The following is a 12,697-nucleotide window of genomic DNA, read 5'->3' on the forward strand; positions in this document are numbered from 1 at the left end:
AGTATCTGAGGTTGATGTGTCAGCATCTTTCAGGAGTGTGAACCCATGGAAAGCATCCGGTACAGATGGGTTATCTAGCTAAATACTAAGGACCTGTGTTGATTAACTGGCTGGAGTGCTCACTGAGATTCTTAACCTCTCGCTTTGGCAGTCTGAGATACCTAACTGTTTCAAGCAGGCTTCAATTATACTGTTGCCAAAGAAGAACATGGTAACTTACCTCATTGACTATCATCCAGTAGTACTTACATTCATTGTGATGAAGTGTTTTGAGAGGTTGGTGAAGAAACATATCAACTTCCTGCCTGAGAAGCAACTTGGATCCACTCCAATTTGCCTACCAGCACAACAGGTGCACAGCAGATACCATTTCATTGGCTCTTCTCTTAACCCTGGAGCACCTGGACATCAAATATGCATACAAAAGGATGCTCTTTATTGAGTACAGCTTGGCATTGACCACTATCATCCCCTTAAGACTAATTAATAAGCTTCAAGACCTTGGCCTAAATACTTGTTTGTGCAATTGGATTCTCGATCCCCTCACTTGCAGACCACAGTCAATTCAGACTGGCAACAACACCTCTTCCGCAAACTCCACAATCTACTGAGACCCCTGCTCTAGTCACTTTAATAATTCTAGTATGAATGTGAGGCTGAAAACATTTTCAATGCCATATTTAAGTTTGCTGATGACACCACGGTCATTGGCTGAATCAAAGGTGGTGGTGAATCAGCATATAGGAGGGAGATTGAAAATCTGGCTCATTGGTGCCACAACAGCAACCTCTCACTCAATGTCAGCAATACCAAGGAACTTCAGGAGGAAGCCAAATGTCCATGAGCCAGTCCTCAATAGGGGAATCAGAGGTGGAGAGGGTCAGCAACTTTAAATTGATGTTATCATTTCAGAGGACCTGTTCTGGAACTGGTACATAAGTACAATTATGATGAAAGCACAACAGAATGTCTACTTCCTTAGAATTTTGCAAAGATTGGCATGACATCTAAAACTTTGACAAACATCTATAGATGTATGGTGGAGAGTTTATTGACTGGTTGCATCATGGCCTGGCATAGAAACACCAATGCACTTGAATGGAAAATCCTACAAAAAAGTAGTGGATATGGCCCAGTCCATCATGGGTGAAGCCCTCCCCACCATTGAGCACATCCACATGGCATGCTTTCGCAAGAAAGTAGCATCCATCATCATAGACTTCCACCACCTATCCATGCTCTCTTCTAACTGCTGCCATAAGGAAGAAGGTATAGGAGGCTCAGGACCCACGTCACCAGGTTCATAGTCATAGTCATAGTCATACTTTATTGATCCTGGGGGAAATTGGTTTTCGTCACAGTTGCAACATAAATAATAAATAGTAATAGAACCATAAATAGTTAAATAGTAACATATAAATTATGCCAGTAAATTATGAAATAAGTCCAGGACAAGCCTATCGGCTCAGGGTGTCTGACCCTCCAAGGGAGGAGTTGTAAAGTTTGATGACCACAGGCAGGAATGACTTCAGGAAGTTATTCCCCTTCAACCATCAGGCATTGAACTGGAGGGAATAACTTCGTTCAACTTCACTTGCCCCATCACTGAACAGTTTCCACAATGTATGGACTCACTTTCAAGAATTCTTCATCTCATGTTCTCAATATTTATTGATTATTTTATTATTATTATTATTATATTTCCTTTCATATTTGCATAGTTTGTTGTCCTTTGTATATTGGTTATTTGTCCATCTTGTTGTGTATGATCTTTTCATTGATTCTGTTGTTTCTTTAATTTACAGTGTCTGCCCACAAGAAAATGAATCTTGGTGTTGTACAGTATAGGGTGACATACATGTACTTAGATAATAAATTTACTTTGAACTTTGAATCTTGTTGCATTCAGAAAATTGTAAGATGGCCATCTTGTATAATGTGATATTATAAGTAATTAGACAGAATTCGGAAATGCAATGGAGTAATGATGCATGCCTGCATGAGTTATTGAAAAATAGATGCATCCCTATATTACTACTATGTACTCACAAGTATAAAAATGGTTGTAGAATGAGAAAGGAACTTTAATGTTACATAACATAATCCTTAATAATTTATAAGAACAATGTCACATATTGTTTTCTGTAAAATTTCTTAGTACATTCCTCATCTATAAATCTTTGTATTTATGTTTATTATTCAATCAGTTTTGATTTGCCATAATATATCTACATAGAATTGAAATAATGGATATGGATTAATTTTTGTAAATTGTATTTATATTTTCTACTTAGGATTCTATTCGTGTTTATGAACATCCGGGCTTTATTATGCATCTAATCCTAAAAAATAATGCTATCCAATTTGAACCAGAGTTCAAGGATTTTGAACTACTGTTCTTGAGCGTTTATGATGTCATGCTCAAAACAATGAATTTAGTGCCAAGAGTTGAGACAAAACTGTACACTGAATGGGTAAGCAGGTTTCATATTAAATTGTAGAATATTTACCTTGAAAGTAATATAGAATTTACATCCATTACTTATTTCATTCATGGGATGTGAATTCTTTCACAATTATAATGGAATAAAATCTTTCTTCAGAATTTCAAAAATGATTTCCATTTCCTTATGTTTTATTGAGAAATTACAAATAGTTTAATTGAGTATTTGTTTTATTCCAAATTGAGAACTGACAACCAAAACGATGTATAAGTATAAACATTGCTTAAAAAAATTCCATGTGGTACAATTCACAGTAGATTGGTGATTTTGGCACTCTAGGTATTTGCAACAATTTCAGGTTTTCCTTTACTAATTTCTCAGGGAAAAACATCATTTTCTTCATTTATACTCATTTTGGGCCTTGTTTCACTTTGTTGTCCAACTTATCTGTACCTTTCACTGTCTTTGGGTCACTTTACAATGCTTCACATGTGGCTATATACAGATGTGTTTTGATGTAATTGGGCTACATTTTGAAAATGAAATGTAAATGATAAAAAAGTTATGGCCGGCAAAGAGTTTTATTGCTGGAATAAGGAAATCCAAGCAGGTATGGAATGTTTTTTTTTGCAAAAGGCCAAACTGTTCAAGCCCTTAAAATTGAAGTGACTTTGATATGACCTGGAGTTAGGGGGTACAGTTTTCAAGGTTGCTGCTGAACTTTCCACCATATGAAACAGTAGGAAGGTAGCTTTAGAATTCATGTGAATAAAGGTAGATTTTGAAATGGTAGATAGAATTTAATATGGTTTGTGAAATGATCTCCTTTGGGAGAAACACGATGAAAAGGCAATATATTTATAGAGACCTGGGGCTGTATATTTAAGATTTCTTGATGCCAATGCAAGTTGCAAAGATTGGAGAGGTTTAGATTTTCCCAATATGCTAGAGCATGTTAACAAAAACCAATTTCCCCCGGGATTAATAAAGTATGACTATGACTATGACTATGAGAAGAGAGATGGGAGAGCTATTCAGAATTTGAGAGAAGTTGTTAGTGCAAGGGAGGTCAGTAGCCAAAAATTATACATTTTAAATAATTGGGAAAAAATAAATTATTCAAGTATTTCTCATGATCAGGAACACTATCTCTGAAGGCTGGAGAAAGCAAATTCTTTTGAACTTTCAAAAGATGATTGGACATGTATTTGTAAATTTGCAGTTATGTCAAAACAAGATTATGCAATTTAACAGACAGCTTTTTCAAATAATGTTTGTTATTCTATTATTGTATATCATTAATCAAAAAGATACAGTTTGCATTATTGGAACTCTTCAGTATGTAATGGTATTGAGTTTGCTCAGCTAGATGTTCTGAACTCAGACGAAGATCTTAAGCTCTATACCATATTGACAGCTATGGGTACCCTCATGAAAGTGAGGTTATACTGTAACCACCTACTCTACAAAGGATAAATTACTTCTCTGTTTATCCTCCATAGCGAGTTTAGCTGCCCATACCTACTATTTGAGTGGTAGGTCCCCTCTCCCTACCAAGGAGGAGATATTTCCAACTAACAAAGTTGTTTAAACACAGTTCATTTATTTGTAGTGAGAAATTTAGATAAAATTCTTAAAACATATTTAAAACTCAGAGGTTTTATTCTATAAAAGATTTCCAAATTACAAACTACTTCTAAAACACAAACTATTTTCAAAACAAGTATAATTCTTATAAGCTAAAGGGACATACTGATGAGTTGCAGACAAACAGGTTGTCTGTCACAGAAATCAAAGATAGAGGAATGGATTCTAGTCAACTTTTTTTTTGTCGTGCTTCCTGCCATCCCTTGACCATTTCTAGCAAGCTTGACTGTTCTCGAATATTTATAGTATTTTTCTGTCACTTGGTGACTTCACATGTACGGTCTAAAAGCTTCTGGTGGCAGAAATCCCAAAGGCTGACCCTCTGAGTACATAAATCTTCCAGCTATTGATAGATCAACAATTTGATGTGCTAACAGATAATAATCAATCTGGTCTGCAAATTTCCTTGAGCTAAATAACTTAGCAAGTGTTCTCTGGTATTACATCTCTTGAGCAGCCAGCCCAGTGCTGTGGGCCAGCAGTCTGTGTTCTGTAAGCACTGCTGCTTGTTTGCAAAGCTATCCTTTTAACTTCAGATTCTTACATTAAGAACTGAAGGCTGGTTCTTGTTTACAACAGGAAGCTGATCAAGGAATATTAATTAGAAACGTAGAAAACCTACAGCACAATAGAGGCCTTTTGGCGCACAATGCTGTGCCGATCATGACCTCACCTTAGAAATTGCCTAAGGTTACCCATAGCCCTCTATTTTTCTAAGCTCCATGTACCTATCCAGGAGTCTCTTAAAAGACCCTATTGTTTCCGCCTCCCCCACCATCGCTGGCTGCCCATTCCATGCTGTCACCACTCTCAGCGTAATAAAACTTACCCCTAACATCTCCTCTGTACCTACTTCGAAGCACCTTAAAACTGTGCCCTCTCGTGCTAGCTATTTCAGCCCTGGGAAAAAGCCTCTGACTATCCACACGATCATTGGCTCTCATCATCTTGTACAGCCCAATCAGGTCACCTCTCATCCTCCATTGCTCCAAGGAGAAAAGGCCGAGTTCACTCAACCTGTTTTCATAAGGCATATTCCCCAATCCCGGCAACATCCTTGTAAATCTCCTCTGCACCCTTCATATGGTTTCCACATCCTTCCGGTAGTGAGGCAACCAGAACTGAGCAAAATACTTCAAGTGGGGTCTGACCAGGGTCTTATATAGCTGCAACATTACCTCTTGGCTCTTAAAGTCAATCCCACAATTGATGAAGGCCAATGCACCATATGCCTTCTTAACCACAGAGTCAACCTGCGCAGCAGCTTTGAGTATCCTATGGACTCTGATCCCAAGATCCCTCTGATCCTCCACACTGCCAAGAATCTTACCATTAATACTCTATTCTGCCATCATATTTGACCTACCAAAATGAACCACCTCACACTTATCTGGGTTGAACTCCATCTGCCACTTCTCAACCCAGTTTTGCATCCTATCAATGCCCCGCTGTAACCTCTGATAGCCCTCCACACTATCCACAACACCCCCAACCTTTGTGTCATCAGCAAATTTACTAACCCATCCCTCCACTTCCTCATCCAGGTCACTTATAAAAATCACAAAGAAAAGAACAGATCCCTGAGGCACACCACTGTTCACCATTTCCATGCAGAATATGACCCATCTACAACCACTCTTTGCCTTCTGTGGGCAAGCCAGTTCTGGATCCACAAAGCAATGTCCCCTTGAATCCCATGCCTCCTTACTTTCTCAATAGGCCTTGTATGGGGTACCTTATCGAATGCCTTGCTGAAATCCATATACACTACATCTACTGCTCTACCTTCATCAATGTGTTTAGTCACATCCTCAAAAAATTCAATCAGGCTCATAAGGCACAACCTGCCTTTCACAAAGCCATGCTGACTATTTCTAATCATATTATGCCTCTCCAAATGTTCATAAATCCTGCCTCTCAGGATCTTCTCCATCAACTTACCAACTACTGAAGTAAGACTTACTGGTCTATAATTTCCTGGGCTATCTTTATGCCCTTTCTTGAACAAGGGAACGATATCCACAACCCTCCAATCCTCTGGAACCTTTCTTGTCCCCATTGATGATGCAAAGATCATTGCCATAGGCTCAGAAATCTCCTCCCTCACCTCCCACAGTAGCCTGGGGTACATCTCGTCCAGTCCCAGTCACTTATCCAACTTGATGCTTTCCAAAAGCTCCAGCACAATCTCTTCCTTAATATCTACATGCCTAAGCTTTTCAGTCCGCTGTAAGTCAAAACCTACAATCACCAAGATCCTTTTCCGTAGTGAATACTGAAGCAAAGTAGTCATTAAATACCTCTGCTATCTCCTCTGGTTCCATACACACTGTTCCACTGTCACACTTGATTGGTCCTATTCTCTCCTGTCTTATCCTCTTGCTCTTCACATACTTGTAGAATGCCTTGGGGTTTTCCTTAATCTTGTCCGCCAAGGCCTTCTCATGGCCCGTTCTGGCTCTCCTAATTTCTTCCTTAAGCTCCTTCTGCTAGCCTTATAACCTTCTAGATCTGTATCATTACCTAGTTTTTTGAACATTTCGTAAGCTCTTCTTTTCTTCTTGACTAGATTTACAACAGCCTTTGTATACCGCGGTTCCTGTACCCTACCCTCCTTTCCCTGTTTCTTTGGAACGTACCTCTGCAGAACTCCACACAAAATATCCCCTGAACATTTGCCACATTTCTTCCAAACGTTTCCCTCCCTTACTCCAATTAAACGCTTTCCTAACTTGTCTGTTCCTATCCCTCTCCAATGCTATGGTAAAGGTGATAGAATTGTGATCACTCTATGGCAAAGGAGACAGGAGTTTAACTCAAAAGCAGCTCTCTGATCTCTAGAAATGTCCGCTGCTGTGTTAGAAAGTTGAGGTTGGCAAAATGGCCCCCTGGCCCTGGACAGTGAATATCCATCACAAGTATAAATAAAGACATGTTTTTGTCACCACTTTTTCATGTATTATTTGTTTTTGAGATCTAGATGTTGGTAATAAGTCCAGGATTTATTGTCCATGTGTAATTACTCTTATGAAGGGCACAGTGAGCCATCACTATGAAATGTTGTGGTTCTTCTGAATCAGATATTCCCACAGTGTTGAAGAGTGGAAAGTTTCATTACTTAGATCCAGTAAAAAAAAATGAAAAAAAAACAGTGATTCGTTTCTCTGTTAGGATGACATATGGCTTGGAGGGGAGTTTGAAAGTGATAGATTTTGTTTGCCTTTGTGACGGAGGTTGCAGGCTATTGCCTTAGTGAGCAACTTAGTAATTTTGTAGATGGTATATATTGTAGTCACTCTGTGCTGGTGGTGGAGGGAATTAATGTTGAGGAATAATGAGCACCGATGTAATGGGCTACTCTGTTCAGAATGGTGTGAAGCTTCCTGAGCTGCATTCATCCGAGTAAATAGACAGTATTCCATTTGCCTTTTACATGTCAACAGATATCCTCCAGTTACTTCCTGTGAAGTACCCAGCCTCTGAACTTCTCCTGTAGGTATGTTAATTCTGTGGTCAGTCCTATTGAATCTGCTCCTTCAGGATATAGATGGTGGTGTGCTGGTGTGCAAGGGAGAGGTTCGTTCAGTGAGGAGATACCAAGAACTGTTTTGACATGATGGTCTGTTAATTATGTTTAAAGACAATGAAGAGAGGTGTTTCCTGACTTAAGCAGTGTAAGGGAATCTGCTCAGAATTGAAATGCGAAAGGCACTATTTTCCTTTCTCTGCACATGCGCACTGATGAAAGTGCTAACTGAGAATTTCAGGGAGAATCTTAGCCTTGTGGATCAGAACCTCAAGCCAAGAGTAAAATCAAGGAAGTTTTCTAGAGACAGCTATTTTGATGGCAGATGTAATCTGTGGCTCTGAGACATGCATTTTCCAGAGGAAAGTGTGGTCATTACCAAGCCTTTGAAAGGAACTTTCTTTGGTCAATCTTGCAAATTCAATATTGGGCTTGGAGAACCTTTTAGTCTTAATAAATGATGATTTTTTGTAATTGTGAAATGTTGCTTATGTTTTGACTGCTCTAAGTCTCATCTATTTAGCTATGATAGTCTGGTCAGATGATCAGGGCATACAAGATGTACGATCATCTTTGTACTTTAGTGCTTAATAGTGCCAAGTTGTGTTATTCTAGAAAGGCTTACCTCATTACATGGGTGCTATGAACCTTATCTGTGGCCTTTGAGTTTGAGAAGAATGATTGCTAACCCCCAGACAATCTGTATGACTGTCTTTTGTCATCAACACCTTTGCTTCATATCTTGTTCATTAACACAGGGGTTGATCTAATGAACAGCTGATGGAATGAGATCTGGAGAGACATTTGTGCAGAAAAATGTTTGAATGAAAAAGCCATTGTATGGGCAGACCTTGTTCTACTGACATAATTCATTATGGTTTGAGAATTCTTTAGCCAGTCATGATATCTTCATTGTCCCGCCATATGCTTCACATCCCTACCATTCTGCTGAGCTCATTAGAACATGGAGGAGTACAGCATGTACAGGCCCTTTGGCCCATGATGACTGTGCCAAATTAGACTAGTCCCTCCTGCCTGCATATGATCATATTCTTACATTCCCTGCACATTAATATTCCCTGCTGAGAAAGTAAACTTTTCAAAGAATTCTTCTTGTGTACTTGAAAGTAATTCATTTACTTTTTTCTCTTTTGTTACAGACTAACGTTAAGAGCACCCTAAGACCAATAATCTTAGATGAAATCTTAGAGGAACACAAAAGGAAAGTTATAGAGGTTGTTGCCAAAGAAAGTTTGGGGCCCCAAGAACATACAAAACTATATGATAAGTATACCATGCTGATAAGTAGGCAAGCTGACTTAGATGTGGAACAATTTCTAAATGAAGAACATACATTTGAAGAGACAGCACAGGAAATAATTAAGTATCAGAAACTGAAAGAAGAAATTCAGTACAACTCTCGAAAGGTACATACTAGCAGTTCAAAAGATGAATTATATAATTGTTTTATAATGTAGAAATTATATTTAAGCATACCTTATTTGTAGCAATTAGATCCATTAATCATTTCTGAAAGCTTTCTGTCATCTGGATTTGATAGATATTGTATGTATCATTTATCTGTCTTAATATTGCTGTATGAAATACAGATTCTTGCTGATCATACAGTAAAATAACTTATTGCTGGCACAGTTGTATATCATTTGTGGTTTATATTATTTTATGAAATTGTCTCAATTTTTGGTTCAGGTTGTTCGCCTGGGAATGTTTGAGGTGCACTGTGATGAACTCATAAGGGCTCTTGTCAGACGAGCAGAAGCATTGTTTGAGAAACTTCTGACTAGGATAAGCAAGTATCATTCGGATGCAAATAAAGCGTTAGTATTTCTCCAATCTATATTGATGAAAGTTTCAAAACTTTTTAAGCTCACCCACAATTGGTGGCGTGTGCACGCACACGTTTTTTGCTACTAGTGCACAAAGGAATTTAAACTCCACACAAACGATTGTTATCCTCTACCTCATTGGCATGTTAAGTATATCTTATGATCATACATAATCATATTTCCTTTTCCGGTTTCTGATGTGAATGGTGTCAACAATATGGAGTTTGCGATGATTTGTCTGCAGATTTTAGAACTGGCTTATTTATACTGTTTTTATTGAAGAAATTATTCAGTGTGCACATGGTGTCACTGGACAAAAAATTGCACAGCACAAGATTATTGTGCATGCTGGTCATTACAAATTAGAGGGAGTGTTGAAGATCATTAATCTCTGCTAATCTATTCAGTTTTCCTCCTTTAGGCTATTAAAACTCCACAGCACTGTTTTTTGCTCCTGTTAAATCCTGTAGCAGGAGTACCAGGGTTTAGGAGCAAATGATTCTTTAAAATTTTAAGCTCTTGACTATCATGAAGGAATGTGCAAATTGAGATAAAACAGGCAAGTGAGTTAGATAAACAAGTTGCTAAAGGAATGGTGTGAGAAAGAAAGGTTTCATTTTTTGTAATGCTCTGATAATACAGATGGGAAGAATCTGATCTGCTGTTGTGAAGACTACCTGAGCTGGCGTAGAAGAAGATTCTATTTGAGTTGTGTGGTCATAAAGATTTGAAATTACTGGAAATTTCATGAAAAAAAAAGAAATAGGATGTTCTTTAAGATTGCAAAACGGGCTCTGTATTGGCACCCACATATTCATTGTACAAAGTTGTAACAACTACATTAACTACTTCCATTGTACTCTTTAAACCTTTCTACTCATAAAATCTTCACTTTCTGCTTGCAAGTATTGTCAAAACTTGACATTGAAGCAATTTCATCCTGTATCATCAAACCTATTGCTCTTCGAGCTATCTACCCTAATCTTGGAATTGGAATAGGTTTATTACTATCACATGTATCATGAAAAGCTTGTTTTTGCATTACTGTTCATATAGATTAAATTATTACTCAGTGCAACAAGACAGTACAAAGAAAAAATACAGAATGCCGAATAAAAGCTATAGAAGACAGGAGCAGAACTGGGCCAGTCAGCCTGTTGAGTCTGCCTTTTTTTCTCATGATATTCATTTCTGACCTTTCCCTGATCCTTAAATTGATTTGATATTCATTGGAAATGTTCAAATGAGGCAAAAGGTTCATTTTTAGACGGAAAATGTTAGTGGCCAGTGAAATTCTGGGAGGTGAGGGCCATCATTGATAGGTTATTTTAAATAACTTATTTTAAAATAATATTCATTTTATATAGTTCTGCTGGGAAATCTATAAACAAACTCCCTTCTTCTGTCCTCATTAGATGAGCTACTCTAAAGATCTCTTGCCACGTACACCCAAGGATTCCCCTTGAAAATGCTTAAATCCATGCTTCTAAGCACCTTTATGCTATCATATTCAACAATTCCATGTGGTGCTCTTGTATTTGACAACCCAACCCTTGCATTACTCTTCTCATGTCCTGGAACTCCTATTGGCTTATAACCTAAAGCATGATCTGACATATTATCTCCTGTTAGTTGTTTGTATGTGCTCTGTAGCATTATGGGCTATAAACTTGGGAACAAAATAGTCTCTAAACCTCCAGTGTAAGTACTTGGCCCTTCATGTGCCCCAGACCTTGCAGTAGTTCAAGAAGGTGGCTCATGGGGATTATACACAGTATATAAAACAACTTTTAAACAAAATCTTGAGAATTGAGGATGTTAGATTTTACCTGTGAAAATGAAAGTATATCATACTTTCATAATGATACAAAGTCAAACTGAGAACCGTACTTCTGGTTACTTAGTTGGAGACAGCAGCTGCTGCACTTCGTTACTCTAGAAAATTAGGCAATTATTTAACTGAATAGGTAGTTCTCAAAAGAACCAACAACTTAAGTTTTAGTAATATTTTTAACTGAATATGGAGTTGCAGAAGTGCTGCTTCTCCAGTGTAAAATCTTATGGGTTGCTCCCAATTTTCCCAATTTGCTTTTGCACTTTTTGATTCCACTCATGATTTATTTGTCACCAATTAACCCCACATCCTGTACAAGCTTGCAGTAAATTGTTTTCTCTGACAAATGATCACAACTTGCCCTCACCTCACCTGGAAAGGCACCTAGAACATTGCATCTGCAAACACCATCAGTTAGCTTGAGAGATGATCACTTCCACAGGCACTTAAAGCATTGTGTTAGCAAACAGTGTATCTCAGCTTGATAGACCTGCCTACAATATTTATCTATACTCCCAACCATCTCTGGAAGTTAGTTTAACCTCTAATGGATTGCTAATGTGATCAACACCTGGCACTTCCAATTTTGGTTAATCATTACAGCTTCATAGTGATCCTCTATCTTCATGTACTTCACAGATATGTTAACCATATTTGCTGCTACATGTGTATAATTTCATATAATGCAATGTGTTCATTAAAACCTCATGACTAACCTCCCAACATTATCAATTCACATGTCCTGACTATTTATTCTTGTACATAGATATCTTTGATACTATCTTTCTACTCCATTGAATAGTTTCTCCACCACACTTCTCTGTACTGTTCTCTGACAGTTGAATAGTTAATTAATTGTACTTTTTTTTATAGGCTATGTCTCGAATTTGAGAAAATAGCAGAGAAAGCCTTAACAACACCTCCAAACACAGAAGCCCTAATGGAACTGAAGGTCTTTTTTTCTGTTTTACTTTGAAGGATTAAGTATGCATAAGAATTATGTGTATAAATTAACATATAACTGTGAAAGAAAATAATAAATGCCAAAGCATAGTGGACTACTTTTATTAAATTGTCAGATTATACTATAATTGACAGTACCCTCAGCAACCTGTAATTCTACATAAAATGCCCTTTACATTACAATTAAGCTTTTAATTATGTTGAACATCTTAATCTTTTGTATTTTTATTTTTAAATAAGTTCCTACCTGGATGCAATCCCTCAAAACTTTGACATAATCGATCTGTATAAAAGGATCTAGACCTTATCGATATGGCATGTAAAACAAGTAGCATTCCTAGAAAGCAAATGGTTTAAATCCATGGTATTTCAGTGCAGTATTGCAGTAGATCTTGTTTAAAATGTAAACAACGAACAATAATTTTTAAACAACTGG

The 12,697-nt window shown here is 37.5% G+C and overlaps 1 protein-coding gene across 2 annotated transcripts in view; it reads left to right on the forward strand.

The window, feature by feature from the left end:
* Positions 1-12,697, forward strand: part of dnah7 (dynein, axonemal, heavy chain 7) — a 309,070-nt gene that overhangs the window by 27,670 nt on the left and 268,703 nt on the right. The window contains exons 11-14 of one of the 2 annotated variants that reach the window (XM_072261643.1): positions 2,295-2,474; positions 8,778-9,044; positions 9,328-9,455; positions 12,172-12,250. In XM_072261643.1, the coding sequence (XP_072117744.1) occupies positions 2,295-2,474; positions 8,778-9,044; positions 9,328-9,455; positions 12,172-12,250 (654 nt within the window). Of the gene's footprint in view, positions 1-2,294; positions 2,475-8,777; positions 9,045-9,327; positions 9,456-12,171; positions 12,251-12,697 lie in introns of those variants that run through there. The other variant, XM_072261644.1, reaches the window with a different exon arrangement.

Source organism: Mobula birostris, chromosome 6 (genome assembly GCF_030028105.1).
Source record: "Mobula birostris isolate sMobBir1 chromosome 6, sMobBir1.hap1, whole genome shotgun sequence".
Lineage (NCBI taxonomy): Eukaryota > Metazoa > Chordata > Chondrichthyes > Myliobatiformes > Myliobatidae > Mobula > Mobula birostris.